This window comes from Lagopus muta, chromosome 8, assembly GCF_023343835.1.
Source record: "Lagopus muta isolate bLagMut1 chromosome 8, bLagMut1 primary, whole genome shotgun sequence".
In the NCBI taxonomy this organism is placed as follows: domain Eukaryota; kingdom Metazoa; phylum Chordata; class Aves; order Galliformes; family Phasianidae; genus Lagopus; species Lagopus muta.
Window position 1 is genome coordinate 14,591,158 of NC_064440.1, and position 17,764 is coordinate 14,608,921.

At 55.8% G+C, this 17,764-nt stretch overlaps 1 protein-coding gene across 6 annotated transcripts in view; it reads right to left on the reverse strand.

Moving 5' to 3' along the window:
- The window catches only part of NHEJ1 (non-homologous end joining factor 1), a 34,415-nt gene extending 17,726 nt beyond the window's left edge, over window positions 1-16,689 (reverse strand). For 4 of the 6 annotated variants that reach the window (XR_007378479.1, XR_007378478.1, XM_048952758.1 and 1 more), the window contains exons 1-4: window positions 16,137-16,673; window positions 15,526-15,735; window positions 14,840-14,978; window positions 13,644-13,702 (exon numbers count right to left, since the gene is read on the reverse strand). Coding sequence is in view for 4 of the 6 variants with exons in the window: in XM_048952758.1 (XP_048808715.1) it covers window positions 13,644-13,702; window positions 14,840-14,978; window positions 15,526-15,735; window positions 16,137-16,322 (594 nt within the window). In the remaining 2 variants the exon portion in view is untranslated. Of the gene's footprint in view, window positions 1-13,643; window positions 13,703-14,839; window positions 14,979-15,525; window positions 15,736-16,136 lie in introns of all 6 variants that reach the window. The other 2 variants (XM_048952757.1, XM_048952759.1) reach the window with 2 other exon arrangements.
- Window positions 16,690-17,764: the final 1,075 nt, after the last annotated feature.

The window sequence follows — 17,764 nt, forward strand, 5'->3', positions numbered from 1 at the left end:
AACCACCAGTCCAGTAGAGAAGAGATGCTCTAACAGCCCTGTGGGGTGCATAAATCCACACACTGCAAATCCTGCTGGGTTTGACATAGCAGCCATGGGAATGCAGCAACCCCTATGCCCCATCTCTAAGGGAAAGTGTGGGCATGAGAACACAGCAGGGTATCATTCAGAGCAAGCAACTTCTATTTTTACCCTGAGGGCATCTGCATCAAATGCAAAGCACATGTGCAACCCCAAACCTGCAGAGATACAGAAGTGTACCTACATCACAGGAAACTCTTGGGGTCTCTCTGCTTGCCTGCTGGTCTTCACATCCACTTCAGCGAGCAGAGCCTTACCACCATCAGTATCCCACTGTATGAACCTGCATTGAGCCAGGTGAGTCCTTATGACCCTCTGCAGCAGATTTCCCTTTTCCTACAATCCCATGACTTCAAGAGCTGAGGTTTATATGAAAACACCAAATATCAACGTGCTTTGCAGCAAAATCATAAATAAATAGGCAAATCCCTGCCAAGGATTAAGCAATACATCACAAGAGCAGCTGAGCCATGGCAGGCTGCTGTTTGCTCCCTGCACCGCACTGGGCAGAACCCAATTGGCTCCCTTCCTTCTTCCCTTGCCCTAGCAGAGACCTGCAGCTGGACCCCAAACCCAGTCCTTCACAGCTCCCAGAAACCCTTCAAATCCTCGTAGCCCTCCTAAAGCAAAAAATGGGCTGAGAACCCCCAAATTTGGGGCTTAACCCTGCTTATCCACTCTGATCACCCAAGAGAGCTCAGCACAGAGGGACCTGTATGCCCTCAGAGCCCTTGTGCTGCAGGGAAGCCCAGGGCAGGAACAAGCCCCAGACACATCCCAGTTCCAAACCCACACCTGGCAGGGCACAGGCTGCATCTTGGCTGCCATCAGCATGGGGCTGTGCTCAGAGATTGAGGGAAAGCCCGCTGGTCACTCCACCCCACATCTCTGCTGCGTGGCAGCTGCTGCATGGCTCTCACTAAGGGGACAACGTGCTTCTGCAAGGCACAGCTCTGCTGCTAGGGAGCATCCCTGTGTGAGGGCAGCAACAGGACAATGCAGAAATGCAAAGCTAAGGACACGCTGAGGCAGCATGGGCAGTGCCAAGGCTGCAGGGGTGCAGAGCAGAGGTGCAAAGCCAGGATTCGGAACCACAGTGCCGACGCTTGCAGCAACAGTGCCCAGGATGCAGCGAAGCGGTGCTGGGATGTAGAGCTGCAGTGCAATGCTGCAGAACTGCACAGCCGCAGCAGCACGCAGCTGGGAGCTGAGGGCCACCAGCCTTCTGCAGCTGGTGACAGGGCGCCATCTGCCGTGTCCTTGTCACACACTGCTGTCCCCAAAGCACCAGGCTGAGCCAACATTACATTTGGCCGCGCAAACGCAGCGTTAGCCTCACATGAATTCTGGCTGCCTGCTGCCAGCAGCAAAGTGGCATGCCCGTCTGCAGCCCTGTCCCTTGTCCCCTACCTCTCCAGCAGCTTGGGGTGTGCACATCTGCAATGCACCTGCACATTGCATGTGCAGATGTGGCACTCCACCAGCCAGCCCAGGGATGCTTCCCAGGGAGCAGAGGGTGCACAGGGCCACCTGCAGTCCCCTGGCACAGCTTGGAGACAACGCAGAGGTCCCTGGGCACTGCAGCAGGCTCCTGTGCTCAGCCAGTGCAGTGTGAGGTCACACCCAGGCCTGTGAACCCAGGCAGGCACAGGAGGAACCTTCAAGTCGCACAATTCCTATATTATGTAGTACTAATAAAAAAAAAAAAAGGGGGGGGGGGGGGGAGTAGGGCTTGAAGTTTTCTTAGTGCCACATAGTAAAGTATTTATAGCAATCCAGGCGTGAATGGGCTGCTCACAGGCCACACTCCTCCTCGGCGTCAGGATCTCCAGGAATTATTCTGTGCAGTCACATTGTTGTATTCACCCCGAGATTGAGTTTAATTACAGACAGGCAGGCAAACAGGCTGTCAGTGTTCCAGCCTCGCCGGCAGAAGGGCGACTGAGCTGCCTTTAATGAACAGATTTTAAAAAGACCCAGGGCTGAAAGAGTGAGGGGGGGAAGAAAGGGGAGGGGGGGGGGGGGGGGCGTGGGCCTCTGGAAAAGGCACGGGGTGAGCAGGGGGACAGGGCTGGGATGCAGACAACAGGATGGTGGTGGGCACATGGAGGGAGAGGTGCATGGCTGAGCTCTGCCCAGATGTGGCACGGCTGCTCCAGCTGCAGGAACGTGCACTTAGTGCGGGATGGCAGATCCCTTCGGAGACCCAAAGAAAAAGGGGTTGGGGAGGGCTCCCAACTTATTACAGAGCAGGGTATAAACAGAACAAATAAATATAGAGCTGCTTTATTACAAGGCCGACCATCTCTGGTGGCTGGCTGATTACAGGGCAGGCTACTCCAGCGCTACCCAAGCCCGGACCTCAATAAAGGCCAGATTGGAGCTGCCTTCTGCTCATTTACAACTCTGCCATGCTGCTCAGCCCCGCGTGTGCCCACTGCTCTGCACCCCATCACCGGGATGCAGCGGTGGGGGAGAATGAAAGTTCAAACAAATAGTGAATAAGCGACGAATAGGGCAGGCGGGATCAGCAGCCTGGCAGACACTCTCTAAAAATACCGTTTATTTTCCTAAGGACTTCCAAAACCGGTGATTTCCAAAATAAAAATAAAGGGATAAAAACTATAAGAATTATAGATGCATCGTGGGGGTGGGAGGGGGGAAGACCCAAGAACAAGGAAAGAAAAACACCCTGATGAGTAAGGCGCACGCATGACGTACATAAATCCACCGGGACGGAAAGGCACACACGGGAGCGGCACACGTGCAGGGCTGCTCCACAGGCAGCACACAGCCAGCTCTCTGCTCTCCCCGGGGCTGAGGGCATTCACCTCCATGCACACACACACACACGCATCTTTCCAGGGCTGAAAGGGCACTTTGTCTCCTAGTCCCCAGCCGGGCTCCCAAGCCATTCCGCAGCCCCAAGGGCTCCCGCGACCACCTTGGTGCTGAATCCCTGTGCCTGACGCCAAGCCCCCGGCATGCCCACAGCTGATGGGGGAAAGGGAGAGTGGCACGTCCGTGGGGCTGTGGGCCGGGAGGCTTCAAAGGAGTTGATTTAGTATTGTTTCACCTGCCTTGAAATGGGCGCTTGAGTGAGGGATGGAGGTTGCCTAGGGTCATCCTGGCTCTGAACAGAGCCCTTATAGCGTGAGGAACAAGAAAGTGGCTGATCTGGTAGGAGGTGGTCCTCTGGGCACAGCTCATGTGACAAGTCCCATATGCCCCCATGCACTGTTGTACCAAGGGCACTCTTCCCCAGACAGCTCCCCGCTGTGATGGACACGTCACCCCAATCACCAGTTCCATTGGGGTCCCCGTGGTGCCTCAGCACTGTTGCACTGCTAGGCTGAAGATGGAGAGATGAAAAAGAGAGCAGGCAGTGCCGGCTCTGCTCCCAGCTCTTCGGCACTTGGCAAGACTTCCAGCTTCAAACGCATCACCACGTTCCCAGGGTCCCCACCCCACACGCTGCCCACCATGCCCAGCAACCCCATCTGGCCACAGAGCTCTGACTGCACTTTCCTCGCAGCACCAACTGCCCTGACAACAGTGAAGATACAAAGGGCAAAGCAAGGCACAGCAGAACCCCAAATCTGCTATGGGATGGCAACATCCATGCACACCAGGCCACCTGTATCCTTTCTGCCCTTTCACCGCTGCTGCCCTCCACTCTCACCTGCACTGCTCAGAACCAGAGCTGTCACACAGTCAGCCCCCCCTCGTCCCCCGGCCCAGAGAGCGGAAAGCAGATCCTTGCAAAGGGCAGCTAATGCGGAAGCTGTTCGCATCCCGTAGTGCGATCCCGGCGGGTGAGGAGCAGGGCAGCTCCTGGGTCGTCAGGTTATCGGATGATAACAAGGCAGCGCAGCCTGAGCACGCGACTTCCAGCAATGCAAGGCTGCTTCCTTTGTTTTGGGAAAACAAGAGGGGAACCAGACCTTTTCTGGCACGTTCTTGCCCGGTCTGAAACTGTCCCCCGTTTGCACCAGCTCTGTCCCCCCTGCCCCATCCCAGCGCTGTGGCCACAGGATGATGGGGACAGAGCCAGCCTTGGCTCTTTCCACCTCTCTCAGTCCCAGAGAGACCAGGACACTGTGCTTTGTGCCATGGGGACCCTGCCTGGGCCAGCTTAGCTCACTGCTCTCCCCAACCCCAAAGGTGGGGTGAGCTCCCTGCCTATGCAGGGAGCAGCACGGGGCTCAGCAGCCGTCCCCTCATCCCTTGCAGCCGTACCCCCACTCACCAGAGAGCTGCGGGTTGGATAGGGGTATGGGAGCCCCCCTTCCCCTTCCCCAGCAGAGGAGGAGGAGGAAACATAATAAGAAAAATAAAATTTATAAGCCAGGCAGTAATTACAGCGTGGCTACAAAAGGCTGCCTCGTCAGGGCCATCATTATGTGGCTAAATTTAACGCCCCGTGGCTGCTCGCGGGGGGAGCCGCGTCCCGGGGCTCTGAGCATCCACACAGACGCCGGCCCCGCTACCTTCTCTCCGTGCCGGCAGGGCAGCGCAGCTGAACGGCAGCCAAGAAAGCCATAAAGCAGGTCAGAATTTTTTTAATAGTCTATTTACCAAGATGCTGTTTTTACTGCCGAGGTTTCTCTCGTTTTATCTCTGGCTTTTTTTTTTTTTCTTCTCTCTCTTTTTCCCCTGACTCCTGAACAGACTGGGCTGTATTTTCTGGTTTAGGTTCCTCTCTCTCACTTGCTCTAAATACTATTTTCAGAACTCTAATTTTATATGGTATGTCCCTTTTTTTTTTTTTTTCTCCTCTTTTTTTTTTTTTTGGTAAATATTTGCCATGACTAAGCCAGGACACATCCCGTTTAAAAGGCTCCCATCCCACAAAACATCAGCCCTTTAATGACATGAATCTCATTAGCTCTCCCCATGAAAAGAGGTATAGAAAGGGAGCATCACTCGGTCCCTCTGGATTCCTGTATCTGCACAGACGTATATTTAGCCGTGTGTACTGTACAGTCACAGAAGAGGACAGTCTGGGCACACGCACACCACCCCATTCACATAGGGGGACCAAGAGCAGGGGCCCCTGGGATGGGCTCTGTGGCCAGTGGGTTTTGGGATATCCGTCTGTCTGGGATGGGTTTGGGAAGGGCTCTGAGCCCCGCAAAAGCCAGGCCGGGCCCTGGGAGCTGTGGCCAAGCACAGAGGAGCCTCAGAGCCCCTATAAGGCAGGGCTTTGGGATCTTCTGGGGCCAAGCATGGGGCAGGCAGAGCCCATCCAGATCCATGCTTGGGCTCCTCCAGCCTTCCTCCCAGTAAGGCCCACTAATTCAGTCTCACTCTTTGTCTCTATCCATAGCAGCATCCTTTCCACCCTACAGTTCCTTACTGGGCATGGTCAACCCTACTATAGCATGGTCATTACTTCCTCAGCATGACCATCTTCCTTGGTGTGGTCTTTCCTTCCTCGCCACGGCCAGCCCTTCCTTGATATCGTAATTACTCCCATGCCGTGGTCACCCTTCCTCTTGACTCATGCTCTCAATTGCTAACTGGTACCAGAGATGGAATCCTTAGGAGATGCCATGGGCTTCTCCGTGGCTGAGATGTCACCCACACAGTCTGAAGTCAAAAGCAGCAGGAGACGCCCATGGAGAAGAAAGGAAATGTCCACAGTGAAGAGCGGAGATGTCCTTGGAGAAGAGTGAAGATCTCCACGAAAAAGAATTTGCTCTTTCTTTCCCAGGTCCTGTCTGCTTGCTCCCCATTTTTAGTCTAACCAGGTTATGGTGCTTAAGCTTCACTGCACCCCTATGCACATCTATGTGAGCACTCCTCCACACTCTGGGGGAGATAGTAAGAGAATTAACCCCACATCTGGCTGCAGACAGGCAGCGCTGCTGCAGGAAGCGCCATAATATAGAGCACTGGAGGAGCTAAGGTGCACAAGGAGAGCCCCACCTGGCCGAGCAAGCGGCTTCAGAGCTGGAGCTTTCTGGAAAAGTGCAGCCATCCTATGCGTGAGCCATAGCCAGGCTTCAGCACGTGTACCAGGAAGGGCTGTGCGCTCCCCCCTAGCACACGGCAGCCAACATTAATTCATTAACAGTCCCATTAACACCCAGCTGTGGTTTCCCCCCAAACTCAGGCAGGGACCTGCTCCCCTGTGACAGCTGCTGACAGGCCAAGTTTCCACATTCAGTCCTTCTGGAGTTCTGTATAAAAATAAGTGGTGCTTTTTTAAAAAGGAAAACTGTATTTCCCCTTTACGCACACCCGCACGCGCGCGCACACGTGCTGTGCTCACAGCAGGAATTTGCTCAAATTTCCCCCACCCACAAACACATCTTCTTTGGCCAGAGACCAAACATGGGCATTTTGAGCCTGAAATATCAGGTTTTTCAGCACCCAGGTCACAAAAAGCTGGCGCTGCCCTGAGCTGGACTGAAACACATGCCCACTCCCACATCATCTGGCTTTGCCATGCCCTTTCTCTTGCTGTGTCATGGGTGCCGTACAGGGCCTGATCCTCTTCTGCCTGCCCAGCTCAGCCTCAGCATCCTTCCCATTGTCACCCCTGGGGGTGGGAAGCCCTCTGAGTTGCTGGTCCTGGCCAGGGCTTCACCCAGCATCCCCAGCAAGGCAGCCATCAGCACATCCCCAGGAGTTGCCCTCAGTATCCCACAGTATCCCAGTATCTTGGGGAATAGTGCCCAATTCCTGACACCTAGTTTCTATTTCCTCCTTCTCTTTTTTACTGCCTTTTCTTGGCAGTTGTGAGCACCAGCTACTCCAGTGCTTCCCAAGAAGATGCTCAGACAAGCACCCATCAGGACCTGCTACCCAATGCCTGTTTCACCCCTCATCTTTCCCAGGCAGCCATGAGCACTGTGGTGGAGAGACAATACCTGGCCCTCCAAAAGCCCTAGACACAAAAGTACCCCCAAACCCTCTCCCTAACACGCTGAAGGCACCACAGCCTGCACTAGGGGAACTGGAGCTGGCCACTGCTTCAGCTCCCCAGGGAGGGCAGGGCAAGGGCCATATATCTCCCAAATACCAGGCCGCTAGCAAAACGCTCCGCATCCCTTTGATACAGAGGTGTTGGGCTCGCTGAGAGCCCTATAACTACTTGTGTCTTTAAATAGCAAAACTCACAAATGCCCCCATAGGGCTCGGTGTCTATAAGTTGTCTATATATTTGTGTACACACATGCACACAACACACAGAGATTTATTCGTGTTTTCAGAGCGGTTCAGGAGACATTCCAGGACGAAATTCCAGCCAGCACTGGAGCCAAGAACATCAGTCGCCCCGGCGCACGCTGCCCCCTCTGCCTGCGCACACACTAAATACGGAAAGGGAGAGGTATAAATAGGCAGAGAAATACATGAATGGCTCTGTTTCCTCACACAGATAAATAGTACACAAAGGTCCGAGCCGAGAGGGAGCAGGCGGCCTCAGGAATGCTATGGCTTTGCCGGGGCGTGCGCCTGGGGGGCAGGATGTGCCCCTGGGTGCGCAGCAGCCAGCCCAGATGCGCACAGCTGGATGGAGCCTATGCCTGCATGGGCAGGCAGGGAGCAAGGACCAAAATGACAGGAAAGTAATATTCTCATCCAGACCCAGCACAGGGGACGGAGAAGCTGCCACATCCTACACTGACGCAGAGCAGTTCCTAATGGCCCTGTCACAGTTCATCTTGTTCTCCTCCCCAGAACCCCGTTTGCTCACAGGAGCCGCTGCCACATCCCAAGCTGCAGGGCTGGGCAAGGCACTGCCCTGCACAGAGGAGAGGAGCAGACGACACCAATGCACTGTCCTCTCACCCACTCTTTTCTCTCCTCTGCTCCCAATACAGTTCAGGCCAGGCTCGGTTGCAGTGCTGGGAGCAGTGTGTAAACCATGGGGATGAGAGCCCCAGCCCAAGGGAGTGGGGCCGGGGGCTGTCAGGGCAGCAAGATTGCCCCTCACAAGGCTCTGCAGTTGCTCTGCTTTCCGGAGGGGGAAGGGGCTCTCCCCCTTCAATGCCGCCATTTGAGCTGAGGCCTGGCACTGACTCAAACCACTGCTTACTGACGCAAGATCAATCATCCCCTGCGTGGTCGATGCCCATGCATGGGCTGGGGCCACTGCTGCACCAGAGGGGCTCTGGGCCCTGCTGCCAGAATGCCTGTGACACCCCTCTGCTTGGGTGTAGTAACAACCAAAACATGGCACAGTATCCTGGCACAGCATGGCACCATGTGGCACTGCATGACATAGAATTGCATGACACAGCATGGCAGAGTACAGCACAGTGTGTCATGGCCCAGCATGGCATAGCGTAGCATCACATGGCACAACATAGCATGGCATGGCATGACATGGCACACCATGACGGTACAGCATGGCATGGTGTGACATAGCATTGTATTGCAAAGCACAGCATAGCATGGCATGGCACAGAGTGGATGAGAAAGCCCTCATATGCAAAGAAGGGCTCCCTGTTCGTGCCTGTACATCCCTGTACATGCACACTGGTGCATCTCCATGGATTATGCCACGATCCAGGGAGAATCGTCATAATGACCAAGCCCAAAATTCCATCCCCAAAAAAGTCTCCAGGTGACACGGGCTGCCTGTGCCCAGCTTGTGTCACATGCTCTCCAGGTCACACAGTGCAAGGACTGTGGCTGGACGCAGCCACAGCCACTGGGGTCAGGCTACCAGCCCCACACTGCAGCAGGCACCCTACAGGGTACATCCTTAGCCCTAACAGGGCAGGATGGGCTGCCGTGATGGAGCAATCACAGTCAGCAGGCAGCCAGCCAGCAAGGCCCCAGCTGTGCCAGAGGGGGTTTGTTCCTTGCCCACGGTCTGGGCGCTATTTCGGGCAGCCCGCTGTCCCGCAGTGCCCATGCCAAGTCTGGTTTTAGCAGTGTGCAGCTCCACTGACTCACCGCTTGTGTAAGCGGCCTGTGGTTGCCGGCGGCGGCCCAGAAAGCGCGGCCCAGTCGGGGCCCCCCTCACCTGATGGTGCCCGAGCAAATAAATAAATAAAGCCACACTGCGCCCGCCACGCGCCTCAGTGGCAAACACACGGGGCGGGCCCGGCGCCCACGCAGCGGTCAGCCCCCATGCAGCAGTGGGTACCCACACTCACCCCAAACTGCCCCTCTCCCCACAACCTGCAGACGGGTGCACAGAAATGAGTGTAGCGTACAGAAATGGGATGCTGCGTTCTGCCCAATGCACACATCAGTGCCGGCACGCACACGTGTGCTTTTGCTCAATGATGAGTGCACCTCTGAGGCCTGGATGCATATGTGGGCTTGCTCCTTCCAGCCAGGCATCCCCAAGAGCCAACCCCATGTTCCCCATCTGCCCTGACCTCCACCCTGCCATGAGGACCCATGGCTTGTCCCTGCTAGCGCAGAGCTGTGGCCCTTCCCGGTGCCATGCAGATGGAGCCCAGTACAGATGAGCACGTGCAGCATCACCCTGTGCCACAGACGATGTGTGCCCGACATCACGCCCGTGCCACTGGCCCAGAGGCAGCTGCAAAGCCACAGCTACCTTGCACTAATTAAAACCATTTGTCATCAGAAATAGCCAAAAGGCTGTTTCCTCCTCTGCCTCCCTGCCACAGTGGGCTGGGTTTGCAGGATGGACATGGTCCCTGCCCTGCCCAATACATAGCCAGAGTCACCCATGGGCAGCCAGAAGCAGCTCCCATCCCAAGGCTGATTTTTAGCACCCATTAAAAGGGAGAGGCAGAATGGTGTGGGCAAGCAGAGCTTGGGCAGGTGGCTGGCTGCACATGCTGGCACCAGGCAGGTGAGAGCCAGCAACCTCAGGGAGAGCCCTCCACCTGCCTGCATGCCCCTGTGCCCTGTGGGATGGGGACAGAGGCCTGGCCCTGTCCCAGCCCTGCTGCAGAACAATGGGATGGGGCTCTGACCCCCGCACTCCCTGACGTCAGCCCTGCCGCCCCACCAGCCCCAGCCCAGAGCTCCCACTTGCCCTCAGCCGGGGCCACACTGGAAGCTGCTGTTTGTTTATCTTCCTCTCCAGCATTGCTTGTTTTGATGGCACATCCTCCTCCTCGCTGGGCCAGGTCAACCGGTGAACCCTCCACGTCCTGTTTGCCGGGGCCCTGCACCACAAGCCAAGTGCACAGGGCGGCCGGAGGTGCGGAGCATCCACCCCAGCGCTCACCAGCCACAGGAGATAAAAATATGCAGGGTGAAGCATCCTGGGGCGCAGGGGCTATATTTGAACTGATCGTATCTGTGAGTTTATCCCAGTGGTTTTGACTGCTCTGTGGCTGGGCCAGTGCAGGAGAAATGACCCTCATCACCATCGGGCTCTGCAGCAGTGCCTGCTGTAGATGTGTGCCCCTGGACCAACAGCCCCAGGGTGCTCAGCCCTGCAGCTGCTCACTTTTCCCCCTCCCCATTTGAGCCCCTGGGCTTGCCAATAAAAGCTGCCGCCTTCACCTCGCCGTACGCGTGGCCGTTGCTCTCCCTTAGCTCTGCCTGAGTGCAGGCAGCTGCTAAGCAGTGAACACTTGCCAAAAACTGCGTGTGTGAAAGCGTCGTTTCCTAAACGTATAAATATTCCCAGGGCTTTGCTGGAAAACTCCCCGCGATTAGTTACAACACCCTGGCCTCAGAGCCCTGTGAAAAGGCATGTTTAGCAGTGTGCTCCCGTGCAGCTCTGCCCTTGGGGCTGGCAGGTCCTTTCCTCTTCATGGGGCATGCACCAGTTTGGGAAGTTGAGGCTTCACGGCTGCCACAGGCAAAGCAATGGAGTGCATTCCTGCATCCTGTGGCCCCGCACCCCATCACGCTGCCCTCCTCATTAAACATCTGCAGTCTACAGTCCCATTGCACAATGGACCATCCGAGCTCTCCATTTGACCTCTCAGCCACTGATGTTTAACCACGCACAGCCCAATACTGAGCCCAGCATCTTGGTTTGCTTCCCAGCAGGCTCCCAGCCCGCTTTTGGAGACATCAAGAGATGGAGACTCAACCACTGCCCTTGGGAACATATCCCAGTTGTTAATCACCCTCAGGAGCAAAACCATGTGCCTTTGTCCTAGCTGGGAATCGCCTGGCTCTGACTCCCTGTGCCTGGCTCACATCCTACTGCTCTTTGCTAGATTAAAGGGAGCCCTTTGCTAACCAGCATCTTCTCCTTGTAAAGACCCTCATGCACTGCAATCAAGGCACCTCTCAATTTTCTTTCTGATAAGCTAGACAGAGCTCTTGCCTTCCAAGTCGCTCAATGCCAAGCTCTCTCTAGCCCTCAATTAATTCCTGTGACTCCGCATTGATTGCCCAGTATCTTTTTTACAACCCAGGCATGGGAGCTGATGGCAGCATTCCCAGCATCCTGCAGTGTGCCCAGAGGGACCCTCTGCCCCTCCTGCACCTCTTGCTGCTCCTACTACAATGCTACACAGTGCTGAAATACCTGCCCATTATGCAGAGATAACTAGATTGTTTAAACTACTCCAATTAGCCTCACATTCCCTGAGCAGAACACTGCAGCAGCTCCTGCCAAGGAGATGCCCTGCTGATGCCATGAGGTGTCTGGAAACTCCAGCCTCACAGCCAGAAGGGCAAAAGGAAATCAGGAGTGATGAGGGGACAAGAGAAAAAACAGCAGCAAATATCACGGTGCTCCTTGGGGTGAATCCATCCCAGGTACATGCAGCCCTGGTGCCACCTCTCCAAAAGGATGCAGTAGAAATGAAAAGACACAGAGGTATGCAGAAGTCTTTAACAGCTTCTCTGCAGCAGAAAGCTAAAAGCCCAGAGAATGCTCAGCCTGGGAAAAGGGCTGAGAAATCCTGTTAGAGATTCTGTAAAATTCACAGTGGGAGTTCTCCAGGAATTGCACAGAGAATGTAGGCAGCTCCCCCCTCCCTCCTGCACAAGCAGCCTCCCAGCACCACCGAGCAGCTTCTCCCATGCCCTAGAGCATAGACCCCAAGCTTCCACCCTACATTCATCTTTAGCAGATGTTGTGCATCCATCCCTTGGACAGAGACATACTTTATCTTCTCCCAGTACCGGCACGTCCACCTGCATCATTCCAGCAGCAGCACAGAAACATTTGTCCAGCACTTCTGCCGTGTCTGCTTCACTATCAATCATCTTACCACCTCCACCTACTAACAAGCTCAGCCCGTCGCTGAGACTTTGGGGTTTTCTCCTAACGCACTAAATAAAATCTTTTCCTTCTGTCCTTCGCCATGATTTCTCCCTGATGTCTTTAGCTTCTGTTACCCATTTTCTACACTTCATAATTTCTAATTTATATGGATTGCTATCTACTCCTGCTCTCCCATTTGTTATAAACTGCTCTTTTATTTCTAATTGCTGCCTTCACTTTGCCGCTGAACCAGAACGGGCTTTCGGCCAGCGCTGCCCTCTTTCTTGATTGTGGAATTGTGGTTTTTTTGGCTTCTGAGATTCTTCTGAAAGAGCTCACAATTTTCATTCACATTTTTCTATCTAAATGCTTCCTCCTAGCTGATTTCACTCATAATTTCCCCCTGCTTTGGGAAATTAGCCCTTTCAGAGCATGAAGGATATAAATTACTGTTTAGGAATGTCCTTTCTTTGCCCAGGGTGAATGTAATCTGGTCATGATCATCGGTCCCTAAGCAACCTCTAAGTTTCAGTCCAGCAATGAATTCGTCTCTATCCATCATAACCAGGGGGAAACGAAAGCTGCCTATGCTGGATGCAATGCCTCCTATGTAAAGGAGGATCGCCTCTAATTTTTAGAAGCCCTGCAGATGGTGTATAGCCCGCTGTACAAGAACATCAGCACGTGTCCCACAGAGCAACATCCTCTCTATGCAGCATGTGTGACACCACGCTCTGTGTTCCTAGCTGATACCTGGGTCCCCTGCTACTGCTCCCCACTCCTGCACAGCTGGCAAGCAAAAGCTCCGGAGTCTCTTTGCGCTCATCGGTATCAAATAATTTCTGACATTTCCACATTGCTTCGAACCATTTTAGTGCTTCTGTGATAAAAAGGGAGCAGAGGAAAGCTTCCGCTTCCAACTTCACTTTCTCCAAAACACGTATCTGATTTCAGAGCCAAGCGTGCCATGGGGTGAGGGGTGGGCATGACACTAAGAACAAGCTGCACAATCAACCACTGCGAAGCCACTCCTAAAAGCCAAAGATGAACCAAACAGAACAGATGGCATCTCCTCATTCATCTGCTCTCTGCCTGCTGTCAACGTCAGGCTTTCAGGTCCACAGGAAGGTGTTCTCAGAGCAGCCAGCTCGGCTCACAGCCTTGGCAATTCCAGCAGCCAGGCAGCAGTGAGAGGGTAACAAAACACGGTGCCGTATCTCCAATGGAAGACACGTCCCCAGCCCAGATTGTCCTTCAGATCAGACACAAGGGCTCAAGGAGGGACACATGAGAGCACAGTGAGCATTACCCCTCTCTAGCCAAGTCCAGCCATCCCTACCAGGGCTCTCCATCCAGCCCAGCAGACCACAAACTGGGGCCTCTGGTTTTCGCTCCTCACAACACCTTGGTTGGATGAAGGAGGAGGACTGGCACCACTCCTTACCTCAGCCATGAAGTTCTGCAGAAATGTCTCCTCCTGGAAGGGCTCTGTTCTCAGGCGATCTGCGAGGGGGAGCAGGAATCAGTCAGAGAGGGGACAGACGGTTCTCCCAGCCCAGCTTCACATTCTCCTGCCTGTTGGGACTGCGGCTTCCAGGGGAACAGCAGTCATCCCCTGAGCCAGCCACACCACCTAGCAGGTCCTTGCTCTGGGGACACATCCTTCAGCTACCCGAAGGTGCAGGTGCTCCTCTGTAGCAGCCCATGGGCTGGTTTCTCCCCTAGCAAGAGGTGTCCATTACATTTTGATGCTTTACCCCAGCTTCAAGAACAGCCCAGATTGGGGTCTGTGGAGATGCTATGACTTGTCCACATGTGAATAATCTTGGAAGCACTGCTTCAGTCTGCACATTGCTCAGCGATGCACCCAGGGGGATCAGGAGCTGCTCATCTCCAGCTGCTTTTCTGGAGGTGAACCTGACCGTGTCCTCGTGTTGCAGGACAGGTACAAATCCCCATTATACCTCACTCTACGCTAATTTTTCTCTCATCATTGCAAAGGTGTTGCCTGAAGAAGTACTTAGCAGCTTTGCTTGGGTATGCTGAGCAATGCAAGGGAAACCCACCAGTATCACTGCCTGGACCCCAACCAGGTTTTCCAGCTGCTCCAAGCTCTGTAGAACAAGGCAGGTGAGCACAGCTGGCTGGGCAGATTGAATGCATTCAGACACTCTCAGGGACAGAGAGCACCCTTCAAGAGTCCCCTCAGCAGGACCTAACCCATGTCCTCTCCTGGGGGCTTCCACCTTCCTATCTTCCACACCAGGCTGCATGCTGGACAGGGGCCCATGCACACAGCTGCACTTCCACCACAGTCAAGCCTGGAGCTACTGGTTGCTCTCCAAGAGCTCCGCAGGAAGGAACCGGACTCGGCTCCAGGACCAGCCCCTGCTGGCCTCAGCACAGGCTCCTGGGGAGCAGCCAGTGTGCTCTCAGCAAAGCGGAGAGCCCCTTGGCGACTCCCCAAGTCTTCCAGCTACCAGTCAAGGGCTGTTCCTCCCCTCAGTGTCCCCAAGGGGCTTCTCCCCAGCCTCCCCGCTACCGTCTTGCTGCTGGAGCGGCTGAACATGAAACGCAAGTGTAGCTGGGTGATAGCCAGGGGGAACAGAGCATGCCAGCTCGCTGTTTGAGCCTCCTCACCTCTGCTCAGAGTGGCCCCGCTCTCCCTGTAGTCTTCAATCTCAGCATCCTTTCGGAGCAGCAGGGAGGTCAGCTCTTGCACCTGGTGCTGCAAAGCCAGGCTCATCCCTATCAGGGGACGCACAAGGTGACGGCACACCTAGGATGGGCCTAAGATGTGAGCAAGGAGAAGGGAGCAAGGATGCTGCACGGCACATCCCTCCACCCTATCCTTGCCACTTCACAGCTGGGAGCTGCAGCACGTGCAGGAGCCCAGTGGGGACAGGGTACAGCGGCCATGCTCCTTGTGCCACCTGGGGGGCAGAGCAGGATACGGAGAGCCCACCCTGTGCCCCCAGCCCTCGGTTGGCCCACCCAGACCCTCCCCATGGATCTGTGCGCCGCTATACAGGAAAACGGCTACACTAGGTGAAAAATCAGAAGGATCTCGGGCGTCCAAACACAGCTGGAGGAAAAGGAGACCAGAAGAGGCTGCAGCTCCCCACGGCAGAGCCCTGGGCACGCAAACCCTCAGCTCGGCCACGCCGCAGAGCGCAGGGCGAACGCTCCGCACCTCCTCCGCCCGGACTCGGGGCTGTCAGCGAGGCCGGTACCACGAGCCTTAGAGCGAGCGCAGGGCGCCCTCTGGTGCCTCACAGCCCGCCCGCACCCGCAGCCCCGCACCGCCCCGACGCGGTCCGCCTCACCGTCGCCACGGGAGCGGGGCGGCAGCGGAAGTCCCAGTAGAAGGGCAGCCCCGAAAGCTCGCTCCTCACGCGCAGGCTGAGCTCGCCGGCCGGGCGCTGGCAGGAGAAGGAGGTGGCGGCGTGCGGCTGCCCTGCTAGCGCGGGGCTCAGGAGGCCGTGCAGGCGCTGCAAGACCGAGGAGACGTGGGCCGTCAGCCGCTTGTTCAGCTCCTGGGGAAAAGCAAGGGAGGGCCGTCAGGGGTCGGCTCTGGGTAGCTCTGCTCAGCCCTGAGGCTGAGGTCTCAGCCCCGAGGTCTCTTCCACCTCAGGTGGTGTTTCTGGGAGCAAAACGAGCGGGAACCCCAGCATGCATTGAGACAGATCGCTGTTGTGCATGCATCCCAGTGCTGGGAAAAGCCACCCTTAGGCTGTGAATCCCAGCCCCACGACATTCCCCCACCCCAACCTACCCAGGAAGCGGGGAGCACAGCAGCAGCAGGACTGCTCAGGTGGGTGTTTGTATCCAGCCTTGCTGTTGCACCCTGCCAGCTGCTGTGTCACCCAGTAGTTTGTGCTGGGACATCAGCTGGCACGAGGACGATCAGAAGTCCCTGGACTCTCCAGACACTCACCTTGGACCTTTGCCCCACAGCCTCCGCGTCAGCACTCTCGTACCAGACACCACTGAGGTCGGAGATCAGCAGCATGTAACCTGTATCCCCAAAGCAAGCTTTGGCAATAAAAGTGGACTCGTCAAAGCAAACAGAAGCCCAAGGCTGGGTCAGGAGCCTGCTCTCCAGCTCCTCGGAGCACTCCATCTGCAAGAGAACAAACAGGTCTCTGCCTTGTCCCCGGCAAAGCTCTGTGGGACAACTTCACAGAGACCCTTGGTCCCACATAGCCCCTCTGTGATGCCCCGGGTGAAGCTGCTCAGGCAGCTCCACGCACCCCTGCATGGGTGCACAGCTCTGCTGGGACCGGCACGGGGCAGATCCCAGCCTGGCTCTGCACAGGCACCCTCTGCCCATCAGGCAGGTGCCCAGGTGCCTTGCCCAGCAGGATGAGGCTCTGTGGGTGCAATTACCCAAGGAGCAGAGCAGTGGGCAGCCCAAGGCTGCGGGCAGCCGGCTTTGCAGCAGCCAGGCCGGAGGTGAGGGCCAGACTACGGCTCCCAGCATGCTGTTCTCTTCCGTGCTGCGCAAAGGGACCGGTGCACACTGGGATGTGCAGTGCCACACGTCACCAGCACGGGGAAACAATTTGGTGCAAGCGTTTGGGATGTGGGGGAAGTCTTGCCTGCATCACAGTGCAGGCAGATGGCATACGGCAGCCTTGGGCTCACTGCTCACCCCAGCTACTGTGGGGGTGTCCATGGGGGCATGTACTCATGACGCTGCTCTTCTGGGGTGCTCTGGGGCACAGCAAGGTTGCAGGTCCCCACCCAGCAGCTAGGTTCAGGGTGCAGTGCACAGGGGAAATAGTCCCAGAAGATTTGCATGGCTAAAATATGGCCTTGAGCTGCAGGAGAGTGTGGGGTGCATGGCCAAATTAGGTGCAGAAAGAGCTGTAGTGCAAGAGTTTGGGACACAGGATGCTGCCTGAGTGAGTCCCTGCTCTGCATGCCCTCTGCATGCACGTATGAGACAGCAAAACGGCTGGCCCTTGGGAAGCTGCACCCACACTCTCTTCCCTCCCTGCAGCCAACTTTGGGTGCTCCTGAGTATCATGGTGCCCCTTGGGACCAGTCTAGGAGGAACCACAGCCTGGCACTGTAACCCAGCCTGGTGATAACACTCCGGTAGTCCGGCTCCCATGTCCTCCCAGCCCAAGACCTTCTGTCCTTGTCTGCAGTGCACTGGAACTGCAGGGATCCCTCCCCAGCTGGGCTGTCACGAACCAGTTCAAACTGGTGGAGGCAGCACTGGGAGTGAGGGCCATGCTCCTGAACTCTGATCTGTGAATGCCGCAACTGGAGCTTAGCTGATGCAGATCTCACTGCTGCTAGTGTAACCAGACAGCTCCTCAGAGGATCTCTGTGCCTTTTTGCTGCCATGGGAGATGAACAGCAAAACGCTTATCCACCGTGTGAAGCCCAGCACTCTGGCACTGCTAGACAGGGGACAGTATCTCACTCCTGGGCATCATTTCTTGCCTTTATACATTACCAATACAGAAAGGCTGGTACCTACCAGCCTTTTGGGCTACCCAAAGCATCAAGCCCTGCCCTAGCAGGTGGGAGGTGTTAGCACCCAAGGGGTGA